We start from the raw sequence: 13,610 nt of genomic DNA on the forward strand, positions 1-13,610 counted from the left end.
AGGAGAACATTAAAAAAATAAGGAAGTACACACCGAAACTAACAGAAGGCAGTGAAACAGAGTGAATGAGCCAAGAGTATGTATGTGTCAATCATTTCACCATATATCTTTTTATACTACTTTGACTTTGAACCAACTAATGAAATCCAGTTTGTAAGTGAAGAGATAATTCCCAGACTTACACAGGAATTCCTTTGCTTTGTTTTAGCCAATTTCAGTCAATTTTCTCAATGAGAATATATGGGGAGGAAGATCTCTCAAAAAGAGATAAGGGGCAACAGAACCCGTTACTCATGCCGGGAATAATACAGTACAGAGGTTAGGAAGTCAGACTCTGGTGCCACCTGCTCGGGTTCAAGGTCTGGCTTGACCATTTCCTAACTACAAGACTATGGGTAAACCATTTGCTTCCACTACCCCTCAGTTTCTTCATGTAAATAAATGATATACAGACATACTAGTACTCCCTGCTAGGGTTGTTGACACTGAAACAGATAAAGTGCTGAGAGGGTGCCTCATCTATACCCAACCTCTCTTCTGTGTTTTCAGAACTATTTTTACCAACCAACAAAACATGTGAGCACGGATGAGATGAAGATACTAACACCAGGACAAGGACATTTCTAAGCATAGAGTAGCAGTGGCCCAGATGTCTACTGTTCTCTGGAGTCAGATCTGGTTGCCGCCAAGAAAGTAAATGTGCCAAAGCAAACAAAGACAAACCCAAGCATAATAACCAACAGAACAACAGAGAAACAAGTAGGAAAGTGAACACTAAAGGAGAATAAATATACAAAATGGTATAGTTTCACTCATGTTGAAACAAATTCACTTTAAGATAGGAGGTAATTTCTTTGTTCAGATTAGCAAAGGTTTGGAGATTGATTAAACTCAGTTTAAGCAAGAGTGTTAGGAAATGGGTGTCCTCAAACAGCAGAATCATAAATGGACATACTGTCTTTTCTTAGCTTAGGGTAAAGATGGAAAACAGTTATTCAAAATTTAAAATATATGACAAGGTCTTCAAACAGTCCATGGACAATGGAGTTAAAAGCAGTTTATTTTAGTGTAAAAAATATGAAATCCAGGCCCACTGTGGAGGCCTAGCAGCTGAAGTCCTTGCCTTGCACACACTAGGATCCTATATGGGTACCAGTTCATGTCCCCGGCAGCCCTGCTTCCCATCCAGCTCCCTGCTTGTGGCCTGGGAAATCAGTCAAAGAAGGCCCAATGCCTTAGGACCCTGCTCCCACATGGAGACCCACAGGAAGCTCCCGGCTCCTGGCTTTGGATCGTCTTTGCTCCAGCCATGGCAGACACTTGGGGAGTGAATTACATTTTCCTCTCTGTCTCTCCTTCTCTCTGTATATCTGCCTTGCCAATAAAAATAAACAAACCTTTGAAAAAATGCAAAATCCACATCGTTTTTGATGATATGCATTTTCCACGAACATTTTGAAAATACCTCGTATTTGACCTTTAAATTTACAAGTTTACTTCTGGGAATTTATCTTGGAGATCATCCAACAGTACAAAGGCACATATGTAAAACAATTCAACAGAACATTGTTCCCCAAAACAGGGAAAACTTAAAGAAAAAACACTACTAAGTATCCATTAATAGGAGACCATTAAGTAAATTTTTGTGTACTTCAATGTGAAAGCATGTAACTATTTGCTCATTCATTCAACAAATATTCGTCGATTATCTGCAATGGGGTCAGGCAGTGAAAAATGCAGTCAAAAAATTATTCCCATTCCAGGAGGGGGAACAGACAATAAACAGCCATTAACAGGAAGGGGGATGGAAAGCAACAGGAGAAGGGCTGAAATTTTAGATGAAGAGCTAAGGGAGGCATCACTGAGAAGAGAGTACTTGAGTACAAACTAGCAGAGTGAACCATGGAAAGATCCGCGATAAAACTATTTCAGGCAGAAGAACAACCCCGAGAAAGAATGAAATACTCAGTGTGCCCCACTATGGAGACCACCAAGAAGAAAGCAACAGCATGTAAACCCATTCAGGCTTCAAGGAAAAGGACACACACGTGAGAAAACACTATCTTTTACCTGTAAGAAGCACAATGCTCACTGACTGTGCATTGGCCTTTTCAAACCTTAGTGGCTCCCACATAATGTTTTCTTCTTTTAAATGTTTATCATGAACAAGGGTTCTCATATGAAAAAAAAAAATTTAAGTCCAGCACAATTATATAATATGATTTATTAAGGGCCCTCATCTCATTTCTTCCAACCATCATAGCATGAAAAAAGATGAACCCTTGCTCGGTTTATGAACTCCCAGGGGACATTTTCAATACAGGTGACAGTTATTTGCAGGAACGCCTGTGTTAACAGGAGGCATACAGAGCAGAAGGCGTTTCCTGAATATTCTGCAACTCCCATCTGCGTAGCCTAGTTGATGACCATAAAAAGCTGTGAAAGAATCCACGGCCTGGTTTATTGTCTGTGCTCATCATGAAAATATGTACTGATTTAATATGCTGAAGCTTTCTCCTATACTGGGGTCTGCAAAAGGCAAAGCATTCAGATGGCAAAGAGACCAGCGAGGGGGAGACAGGCCTGAGGTCATTAAGATGCCAGAACTGCTCCAGGAAATAGAACAAACATGCCCTTTACAATCCTGAATTAAAGTATCCACAAAAGGTCTCAAACATTGACTCAATAGTAGGGGAGGCAGAGGAGTGAGGCTGCAGCCTCTCCTCCACCCCAGCCCGCTTGCGCTGCACTTGCAGTAACCGGCAAACCAAGCCACTGCTACTGCTAGAAATTTACCAAGTAAAATATGAGAAAACAAGCTAAGAATCACTGAACCAGAAATTCTTTGCAACTCCAGCACTTGTTTGACAAATCAGAATCAGGGTTTTAAAGGCAGTTACAAGAAATATGGAGGTCCCTATGTTTCTTGTTTTAGGTTAAATCAACCCAATGAAGTCCCAAATTGAACTCCAAATTCAACAAATCAAGTAAGTGAGCTGCTGCTCATCTGTCCCCACTTCACTCCAGGTCTAGGCCATCAGCTGAAATGGGCCCATAAGTGGAACAGCTTGTTCAGGGGCAGATCCACCCAGACCAGTCTTGCAATTAACAATGATATTCATGCCACTCCAAGTAAAACCAAATCACAATAAAAATCAATTTCACAGTATTTTGTTAATGCTCTCCCCTCCTGCCTTCTTCAGAATTTATCAGTACAGTTAAACCCACTGTCTTTCTCTGAACCATCAGCACCTCCTCTGCAGACTGCCTTCCTTTAGCAAAGATGCTCTATAATTTCCCGTGGTTTTGAACATTAATTTTTTTAAAGATTTATTTATTTATTGGAAAGTCAGATATACAGAGAGGAGGAGAGACAGAGAGGAAGATCTTCTGTCCGATGATTCATTCCCCAAGTAAGCGCAACGGCCGATGCTATGCCGATCCGAAGCCAGAATCCAGGAACCTCTTCTGGGTCTCCCACACGGGTGCAGGGTCCCAAAGCTTTGGGCCGTCCTCGACTGCTTTCCCGGGCCACAGGCAGGGAGCTGGAAGGGAAGCGGGGCTGCCGGGATTAGAACCGGCGCCCATATGGGATCCCAGTGCATTCAAGGCAAGGACTTTAGCCGCTAGGCCACGCCGCCGGGCCCATGAACATTAATTTAAAAAAAATAAATAAATAAAAAGGTGTGGTGCAAGGTGCGGTGGCCTAGTGATTAAAGTCCTCACCTTGAATGCACCAGGATCCCATAAGGGCACTGGGTCTAACCCCAGCAGCACCACTTCCCATCCAGCTCCCTATTTGTGGCCTGGGAAAGCAGTTCAGGAGGATGGTCCAAATCTTTGGGACCCTCCACCCGTGCAGGAGACCCACAGGACGCTCCTGACTCCTGGCTTCAGATTGGCTCAGCTCCAGCTGTTGCGGCCGCTTGGGGAGTGAACCATCGGACGAAGACCTTCCTTTCTGCCTCTCCTCTTCTCTATATATCTGCCTTTCCAATAAAAATAAGTAAATCTTAAAAACAAATGAACAAAACCAAAAAAATCAAAGCCAGGAGCCTGGAACTTCTTTATGGATCTTCTTCATGGGTACAGGGTCCCAAGGATTTGAGTCATCTTCTGCTGACATAAGCAGAGAGCGCCATCAGAGATGGAACAGCCTAGACATGAACTGGGACCCATATGCGATGCTGACGTAACCCATTATGCTACTGTGTTTACCTCTATTTTATTTATTTAGAATGCAGAGTTACAGAAAGATGGGAAGAGATGTAGAGACAGACCTTCCACACTATTTCATTCTATAAATGACTGCAACACCCACGTCTGGGCCAGGCCAAAGCCAGGAGCTTCTGGGTATACACATTGCTGCAGGGGACCGAGCACTTGGGCCATCTTTCACTGTGTTCCTAGGCATAACAGCAGGGAGCTAGATGGGAAGTGGAGCAACCAGCATGTGAACCAGTACCCCAGGGATACTGGGACTAGTATCGCCCCAAGGACATCTCATCTGAAAGTAAACACACGCACAAGTCTCATACATTCACGATAGCTGGTGTGCAAAATCCATCAGCCATCTGCTTAGGTAAAGCCAATTTCCCTAGGCCCAGTCACACTTGTTCACTGATGGACTGTCTGGTTGCTCTCAAACTACAGAGAAGAGGCTGTAAAGACAAGGTAGCCTGTTAAGTTAAAACTGTTTTTACTCTCTGATCACTTATGGCAAAGTTGGCTAACTCATAACCTATACTGACTGCCCTTAATCTTATTGTCCATCACCTTCCTACTCCCTCCCGCCATTCTAGTGCCTCTTTATCCTTCTGGTGAATCAGGTTACAAGATCACCAGGGCCATCATCAAGTTACCAAAGCCACAGGCCACTCCGCTACCCTCACCTATCGGGAGCTCTCCTCCAAACACTGCCCTCTTCGGCATGCCTCCCTCCACTCTTCCCTAGGTTTCCTCCTGCCTTTCTAGCCTTCCTGCAAAGTCTCCCCTGCTGGCTCTCCCTCCACCAACCAAATGTAGCCCCAGTCAGCCTGAGGCTCTCTTCTCACGCGGGAGCCTCCTTTTCAAGGACTCTTGATCCGTTACACGGCACAGACCCCTGAGGCCTCTAGTGAGGCCTAGAGACCCTTTCTCAGATGTTTTCAAGTATAATACAAAGCACAAAGGAATACAAAACAGTCCAATTTTACTAATATGAGTGGACATCAAAAAGTTCATGGAAAGGATAGGCATTGTGGTGTAGTAAGTTAAGCTAGGCTTGGGATGCCCACACCGCATATCGGGGTGCCTAGTTAAGAGTCCTGGCTAAGCTCCCTGCCTGTGGCCTGGGAAAGCAGTCGAGGACGGCCCAAAGCTTTGGGAACCTGCACCTGCGTGGGAGACCCGGAAGAGGCTCCTGGCTTCGGATCGGCATAGTATCGGCCCATTGTGCTCACTTGGGGAGTGAATCATCAGACGGAAGATCTTCCTCTCTGTCTCTCCTCTCTGTATATCCGCCTTTCCAATAAAAAAATAATAAAAATAAATCTTTAAAAAAAAAAAAAAAGAGTCCTGGCTAGGGCCCGGCACAATAGTGTAGTGGCTAAGGTCCTCACCTTGCACACTCGGGATCCCATATGGGTACTGGTTCTGATCCCAGCGGTCATACTTTCCATCTGTTCCCTGCTTGTGGCCTGGGAAAGCAGTCAAGGACGGCCCATAGCCTTGGGACCCTGCACCTGCGTGGGAGACCCGGAAGAAGTTCCTGGCTCCTGGCTTCAGATTTGCTCAGCTCCAGCCATTGCAGTTGATTGAGGAGTGAATCATCGAATGGAATATCTTCCTCTCTGTCTCTACTCCTTTCTGTATATCCATCTTTACAATAAAAATAAATCTTTAAACAAACAAACAAAAAAGAGTCCTGGCTAACCTGTAATTCTGATCCAGCTTTCTGCTAAAGCACCTGTGAGGTAGCAAACGATGGCCCAAGTAACGGATACCTGCCACCCATGTGAGAAACCTATACAGACACTACACCTGCACAGGAGACCTGAAAGAAACTCAACACTTATCTTTTTTTATTTTTTTTTAAAGATTTATTTATTTATTGGAAAGTCAGATATACAGAGAGGAGAAGAAACAGAGAGGAAGATCTTCTATCCGATGATTCATTCCCCAAGTGAGTGCAACGGCCGATACTGTGCCGATCCAAAGCCAGGATCCAGGAACTTCTTCCAGGTCTCCCACGCAGGTGCAGGGACCCAAAGCTTTGGATCGTCCTCGACTGCTTTCCCAGGCCACAAGCAGGAAGCCAAATGGGAAGCAGAGCTGCTGGGATCAGAACCGGCGCCCATATGGGATCCTGGCGTATTCAAGGTGAGGACTTTAGCTGCTAGGCCATGCCGCCGGGCCCTCCTATCTTTTTAAATTTTTATTGGAAAGGCATATTTACAGAGAGGAGAGACAGAGAAAAAGATCTTCCATCCACTGGTTCAATCCTCAAGTGGCTGCAATGGCCAGAGATGAGCTGAACCAAAACCAGGAGCCAGGAGCCTCTTTCAGTCTCCCATGTGGGTGCAGGGTCCCAAGGTTTTGGACGGTTTTGACTGCTTTCCCAGGCCACAAGCAGGGAGGTGGATGGGAAATGAAATAGCTGGGACATGAATTAGCACCCATATCATATCCTAGCACATGCAAGGTGAGGACTTTAGCCATTAGGCCACCCACCAGGCCTGGAAACTCTTTCTATATGAAAAAACAAGGACCTAGAAAGCCCTTCAGAAAATACCTGGCAAGGTGATTCTGTTATTCTATGAAACTTTCTCAATAGATAATTCTCCAAAGGAGCTGTACCACTGGATTTCATTTTGAGAAAACGGTTTATAAGATAACTAGAAATATACAAGAATACTATTTTAAAATTTTTTATTTACAGAGACAGAGAGAAAAAGAGATCTTTCCTTTGCTGGTTCACTTCCCAAATGGTTGCAATGCGCAGAGCCTAGGAGGTACAATCTCAGGAGCCATGAGCTTCCCAATCTCTGTTGCTATCCCAGGCCATAAGCAGGGAGCTGGACTGGAAGTACAGCATCTGGGACTTGAATCAGCACATAGGAAGATGGCACAAGTGGAACCTTAACCTACTACAACAAAGCACCAGCCATAAGAATACTACTTCTACCAACAAAGACAATGCAAAGAAAACAACAGAGAGATTGGCACCTGAGAAGGTTCAACAGACTAATCCTCTGCCTGCAGTGCCACAAGCAGGGAGCTGGATGGAAAGTGGAGCTGCCGGATTAGAACTGGCAGCCATATGGGATCCTGGTGTGTGCAAGGCGAGGACCTTAACCACTACACCATCGTGCCAGGCCCAGAACTACAGAATCTTTGAAAAGTCAGCAATACTTATAAACTTTTTTTTTTAAAGATTTATTTATTTATTGGAAAGTCAGATATACAGAGAGGAGGAGAGACAGAGAGGAAGATCTTCCGTCTGATGATTCACTCCCCAAGTGAGTGCAACGGCCGATGCTATGCTGATCCGAAGCCAGGATCCAGGAACTTCTTCCGGGTCTCCCACACAGGTGCAGGGTCCCAAAGCTTTGGGCCATCCTCGACTGCTTTCCCAGGCCACAAGCAGGGAGCTGGACGGGAAGTGGAGCTGCCAGGATTAGAACCGGCACCCATATGGGATCCCGGTGCATTTAAGGCAAGGACTTTAGCCGCTAGGCCACGCTGCCGGGCCCCTACTTTTAAACTTAAAAACAAAAAATAGGGGCTGGTGAGATGGATCAATTTGTTAATCCTTCATCTTAAAGCACCAACTTACTTCCTGACTGCTCCACTTCCCATTCAATTCCATGCTTGTGGCCTGGGAAAACAGTAGAGGAACCTCAAAGCCTTGGGATCCTGTACCAGCTTGGGAGACTGGGAGGCAGCTCTTCGCTCCCAGCTTCTGCTCAGTTCAGCTCCAGCTGTTGCAGTCACTTGGGGAATGAACCAGCAGATGCAAGATCTCTCTGTCATTCCTTCTCTATGTAATTCTATATTTGCAATAAAAAAAAAAATTCTTCTAAAAAATAGAAATAAAAAAAGAAGGGGCTAGCATAATGACACAGAAGATAAGCCACAGCTTGCAATACTGGCATCCTATGTTGGAGTGCTGGTTCATGTTCTAGCTTCTCTGCTTCTGCTTCAACTTTTGGCTGATGTGCATAAAAGGCCGAAGAAAATGACCCAAGTGCTCAGACCCTTGCCACTCACGTGTTAAACCAGGAAGGAATTTCTGGCTCCTGGCTTTGACCTTTATCCAGCCCTAGCTGTTACAGGCTGTTGTACTTGAGTAGTGAACCAATGGATGAAAAATCAATCTCTCTTTCTCTCCCTCTTCAGCTGTCCCTCTCTTTTACTATGCCTTTTAAATAAATAAATCTTTTGGGCCTGGCACAGTAGTCTAGCAGCTTAAGTCCTTGTCTTGCATGCTTGGAATCCCATATAGGCACCTCTTTGTATCCCAGTGACCCCATTTCCCATCCACCTCCTTACTTGTAGCCTAGGAAAGCAGTCAAGGAGATCCAAAGCCATGGGACCCTGCACTCACGCGGGAGATCTGGAAGAAACTCCTGGCTCCTACCTTTGGATCAGCTCAGCTCAGATTATTGCGGCCACTTGGGGAGTGAATCATTGGATGGAAGATCTTTCTCTCTGTCCTGCTCTCAGTATATCTGACTTTCCAATAAAAATAAATAAAGCTTTAAAAAAAAATTACCACCAGAACACAGCATGCAAACCGACTGAAGCCAACTTTGGCATCATCACAATTTAATAAAAATCAAAATAGTCTTTTCCACATTCTAAAATCACAGTGTGGATCTAAGCAGTCCACTCTTCCATGTGTCTTTCTTTAGAGCCCTGGTTCGCAACCAGAAATAATTTTGCCCCTCAGAGAACACCAGGTAACTTCTGGAGATTTTTCAGTCATCAAAGCTCAGGGAGGAAGCTGCTAGTGGCAGTCAAGTGATGCTGTCAACATCTTGTATTGCACAGGACAGTCTCTACCACAAAGACTCACTCAGAGCAAAACATCAACCATGCTGAAGTGAAGACAGGCTGCTCTCAACAGTAAGGATGGCTAATCTAGTGATTCACCCGGACACATCTCACATCAGAGTACCTGGATTTGATCCCTGCCTCTGGTTCCTGACTTCAGCTTCCTGTGAGTGTAGACTCTGGAAACCAGCAGTCACAGATGCAGGGACTGGCTTCCTGCTTCCCTTATGGGAGATGTGGACTGAGTTTTCTGGCTCCCAGCTTCAGTCAGAAACATCCTGGGAATGAATCAGTGAATGGGAGCTCCCTCTGGCAATCTGTTTCTTTTAGCCTCTCATATAAAAAAATAAAACCAAAGGTTAATAAAGTACAGTAAGTATAAAAGGATAACGTTTATTATAATAAAAAACAAACATGAAATGTAACATAATTGTTTGTACTATACCTTCATACACTGGCAATCTAGGCTTATTTATATTAGCATCACCACAAACATCTGAGTAATGCATTGTGCTAGGAGTCAATGACAGGAATGATGTCACTGAGCAATAGGAATTTTTCAGCCCTATTAGAATCTTATGAAATGGGTCCAGCATGGTGGCCTAGTGGCTAAAGTCCTTGCCTTGAAAATGCCAGGATCCCATATGGGCACTGCTTCTAATCCCAGCACCCCACTTCCCATCCAACTCCCTGCCTGTGGCCTGGGAAAGCAGTAAACAACAGCCCAAAGCCTTGGGACCCTGTACCATTCCACTTGCTATAAAGTACCATTCCACTTGCTATAAAGTAAGTAGAGGCAAGGAACTTTGGCTAAGCTAGACTGCAGCAATCATTCTATGTTTGGCTATCTTGCTAGAGGAAGGACAGCAAACACATTCATCAGCATACAACATGTTTGGTTGAAGCAGTAGCTCATCTAACAGTTGCGAGACCTGGAATTGGCTCCTGGCTCCTGGCTCCTAGCTTCAGATTCAGTGCAGTTCCAGCCATTGTGGCCATCTGGGAAGTAAATCATTGGACAGAAGATCTTCCTCTTCTGTCCTTTTCTATATATATCTGCCTTTCCAATAAAAATAAACAAATTGGGCCCAGTGCCGAGGCCTAGAAGCTAAAGTCCTCGCCTTGAAAGCACCAGGATCCCATATGGGTGCTGGTTCTAATCCCAGCAGCTCCACTTCCCATCCAGCTCCCTGTTTGTGGCCTGGGAAAGCAGTCAAGGATGGCCCAAGGTCTTGGGACCTTGTACCCACGTAAGAGACCTGGAGGAAGTTCCTGGCTCCTGGTTCAGGATTGGCACAGCAATGGTCGTTGTGGTCACTTGAGGAGTGAATCATCAGACGAAAGATCTTCCTCTCTGTCTCTCCTCCTCTCTTTATATTTAACTTTGCGATAAAAATAAAATAAAAGGTTATAGGACCAACATTGTTTATATAGTCTGTTTTTGACCAAAATGCCAACATGTGGTGTGTGACTTTACACTTTTTGTGCCTTCCAATTTCTGTACCACATGTATGTTAGCTAATCAAGCAATTTAAAACAATCAAAAACTAGTCACTGTGGCTCATAACTATGAGCTCAAAATGCCATTCAAAGAACATTACTAAGTGGAAAACAGAATTAGCTTATGTTGTAGCATGAGTCCTGAATTAGGAGTCACAAAACCTGTGGAGAACAGAGTCTTACTCAATGCTTCCAAAGCTGTTAAGAACAAATGAAACTGTGCTGATGAAATAGCCTATCAAGTGTAAGAACCACACAAATGACTCCTGATTAACAAGAAACAACACTAGAAATGATAGCTAAGACCTTTAACATAATTCACTTGTTACCTTACGCATCATTTCATTGTTACTGGGACTTCGATTCCTGTTTCAGTACTGTAGTCTTCCATGTATGCTGCTGACCCTTAGATGATTCAGCAACTTCAAAGAAAGGTCTTACTCTGATGAGCCACACAAATTGGGTGCTCAATAATTATCTGAAGATGTGCATGATTATGACAAAGATTAAGAAGAAAAGCTCTTTCCTGTATCATTCCACTTGCTATAAAATAGAAGCAAGAAACTTTGGCTAAGCTAGACTGCAGCAATCATTCTACGATTGGCTATTTTACTAGAGGGAGGACAACACACACATTCATCAGTATACAGCATGTCCGGTTGAAACAGCAGCTCATCTAACACTTGAGCCTCGTGGACACAGGCCAAAAAACCCAGTTTCTTCCTCACCAAGTTACTGAATCATGAAAACAACACCCTCAGTATGCATGTCACTGAATGGCAAGGACAGCCAAGCTGTAGCAACTGCCAGCCAAAATTATTAATACCGACAATGTTGGGAAGATCTCTAGTTTAGCAACTACGAGCAGAGTGAGCACAAGAGCAGGGCAGGACAAGCGGCAGCACGCATCAGAAAAGGAAACCACAGGTGTCTTACGTGATGTATTTGTTGTACAGGATAAAGGCTTCCTCAATGTTGCCTTCCTTAGAGTATACGGATGCCATTCGGATCATCTCAACTCCAGAGCGGAAGTAGCGCCGGGGCGGGAAGTCTTCATTCACCACGACGGCACTGCCACGCTGGGAGAGAGCCCTCACCCGCTCCTCGGGCGGGAGGCTCACATCGCCATGGTCAGGCATCGGGACCACCACGATCTAAGACGGAAAAGCAACAAAACAGATGGCATCAACACCACAGTCCCCACGATCCCGGCAGTCTGGTCTCACAAAAAAGAAGAAAAATCTGCTGCGGCACCTGACAAGTAAGGTCTTTCCTACAAAAAGGCTGAGACTCTCAAATGATAACAAGAATTTACAGACACCAGACTTCATAAGCCCTGTGCCGTAATTACAAAGTACCAGGAGTGTGATGGTAGTGGATCCTGAGGGGTTTAGTTCCACCCTCAATTACCGTCACTAGCGGCCCTACCTATAGCAGTGTTAGGAGCAGGAATGACAGCACATGCCTTTGGTTAGGTCTCTTTCTGGCTTCCCACCACAATCTGTCCCAGTGATGTCCAGGTACATTTAGTGAACTTTAAACATGCTCATTAACTGACTTCAAGTTTCATCATTTTAATTTAACCAAAGAGTAACTGACATTTTCTGTGGTGGACTTTTCATAGGTGAGCAAATATGGTCTGGGGAGTGGCAGCTTACATCGCCATTAAACCACTAATTAGTCTACAAACAACTCATCACTATCACAGCGAGGAATTTAGGTCCATCTAGGACAATTAATCACCTTCCAGAGGTGAATACATTTTGAATAACAAAACAGCACACAACAAAGCAATTTGTCCTGTCAGTTTTCCTTCCCTGGGTACCAAACTGTAACTCCACAATCTTTCTCAATATTGTGGTTGGAGATTTAAAATTCCAATCAGATATCATCGCTCCAGCGTTTCCAAAATGCCGTATGCTACACTTCAGCATCCTCCCTAACCTTCATGCTCTGTCACACACACGCCGTGGATGATTTCATTGCAGAATCTAACAGCCCCAGGATGTCTCTTCCTTCAGTTTCCTCCCATCCCCCACAACAGACGCTTTGGTTTCCTCCCGGAGTCCAGCCTCCCAGGGGAAGCCTCGCAGTTCTGTTTCATTTGTCTTGCCAACGTCTGCTTCTTACTCCAACCCTGACTCAAAGATAGGTATCTTTAGCTCGCCTCCAGTCAGGTCACACTTCCCCTCCGAATCGCCCTCACAACACACACGCTGTGGGGACAGCCAGGGGCTGGAGAGGGACTCCACCGCCCAGAGAGCCTCCTGCAAACCCAAAACCTTCCCAGGCCGCCTGGTTGGGAAGCTCCACTGCAGCAGAGGCGCCAGCAGCCCCCGCCCAGGCCAGCAAGCCGCCCCAAGGACTGAGGGGAGCAGGCGTGCACGGCAGTGGGCAAGCGGCCGACTAGGGCTCCAGACACCCGAGCCCACGTCGCCATCCTCGGGGGCAAAGACACCCAAGGTGTTGGGGGGCGGCAGGCGGGGGCGCCCTGGCGGGTCGGGCACTGCGCGGCAGTTGTCGCGGGGGATGAGAGGGCTGCAAGGCCGACTCTCGGGCTGCCGCTCCCTCAGCGCTCCAGCTGCGCTTACACACCCGGCCCTACCAGTCCCGGGACCCTTCCCCACCTTTACTCGCGGGTAATACTCGAAGCTTCCGGGAACGTCACATCCGGCGCCCCGCCCACGCCCGCCCATCAATCTATTCACTGCCCAGCTTTTTAGGACGCCAGCGTAGGAAACTGGTGGGTGGGACTAGAGTCGCGCGTGCGAAGAATCCGACCAATGAGGCGAGAGCTACGCTGCCATCTTGGTAAAGGGAAAGGGCAGGAAAGAAAGCGGAACCAAAGATAAAGGACCCAAGCTAACTTTTTCTTCGTCTTTGAATTTGTGTTAATCATTTCCTTCCGATCACCCCCTTTACACTTAGGTAAATCTCACATTAGGATAGAGTGCTGGTCCAAGTCAGTGGCAGACACAGCTGAAGGAACCAGGTCTTACCAATCAGGAGGCAGAAAGATTGCGAACTTTCAGCCTGTATGTGTTCCTTTCAACTTGCAACCAAAAATTGTCAGA

The 13,610-nt window shown here is 45.6% G+C and overlaps 1 protein-coding gene across 1 annotated transcript in view; it reads right to left on the reverse strand.

The window, feature by feature from the left end:
• Nucleotides 1-13,212, reverse strand: part of LOC121165171 (STAM binding protein) — a 43,244-nt gene extending 30,032 nt beyond the window's left edge. The window contains exons 1-2 of the mRNA XM_040993690.1: nucleotides 13,164-13,212; nucleotides 11,473-11,690 (exon numbers count right to left, since the gene is read on the reverse strand). Of these exons, the coding sequence (XP_040849624.1) occupies nucleotides 11,473-11,675 (203 nt within the window). The 5' untranslated portion in view covers nucleotides 11,676-11,690; nucleotides 13,164-13,212. The remainder of the gene's footprint in view (nucleotides 1-11,472; nucleotides 11,691-13,163) is intronic.
• Between the last annotated feature and the right edge of the window lie 398 nt (nucleotides 13,213-13,610).

Source organism: Ochotona curzoniae, unplaced genomic scaffold (assembly GCF_017591425.1).
Source record: "Ochotona curzoniae isolate NIBS_2020 unplaced genomic scaffold, NIBS_Ocur_1.0 contig_883, whole genome shotgun sequence".
NCBI lineage: Eukaryota > Metazoa > Chordata > Mammalia > Lagomorpha > Ochotonidae > Ochotona > Ochotona curzoniae.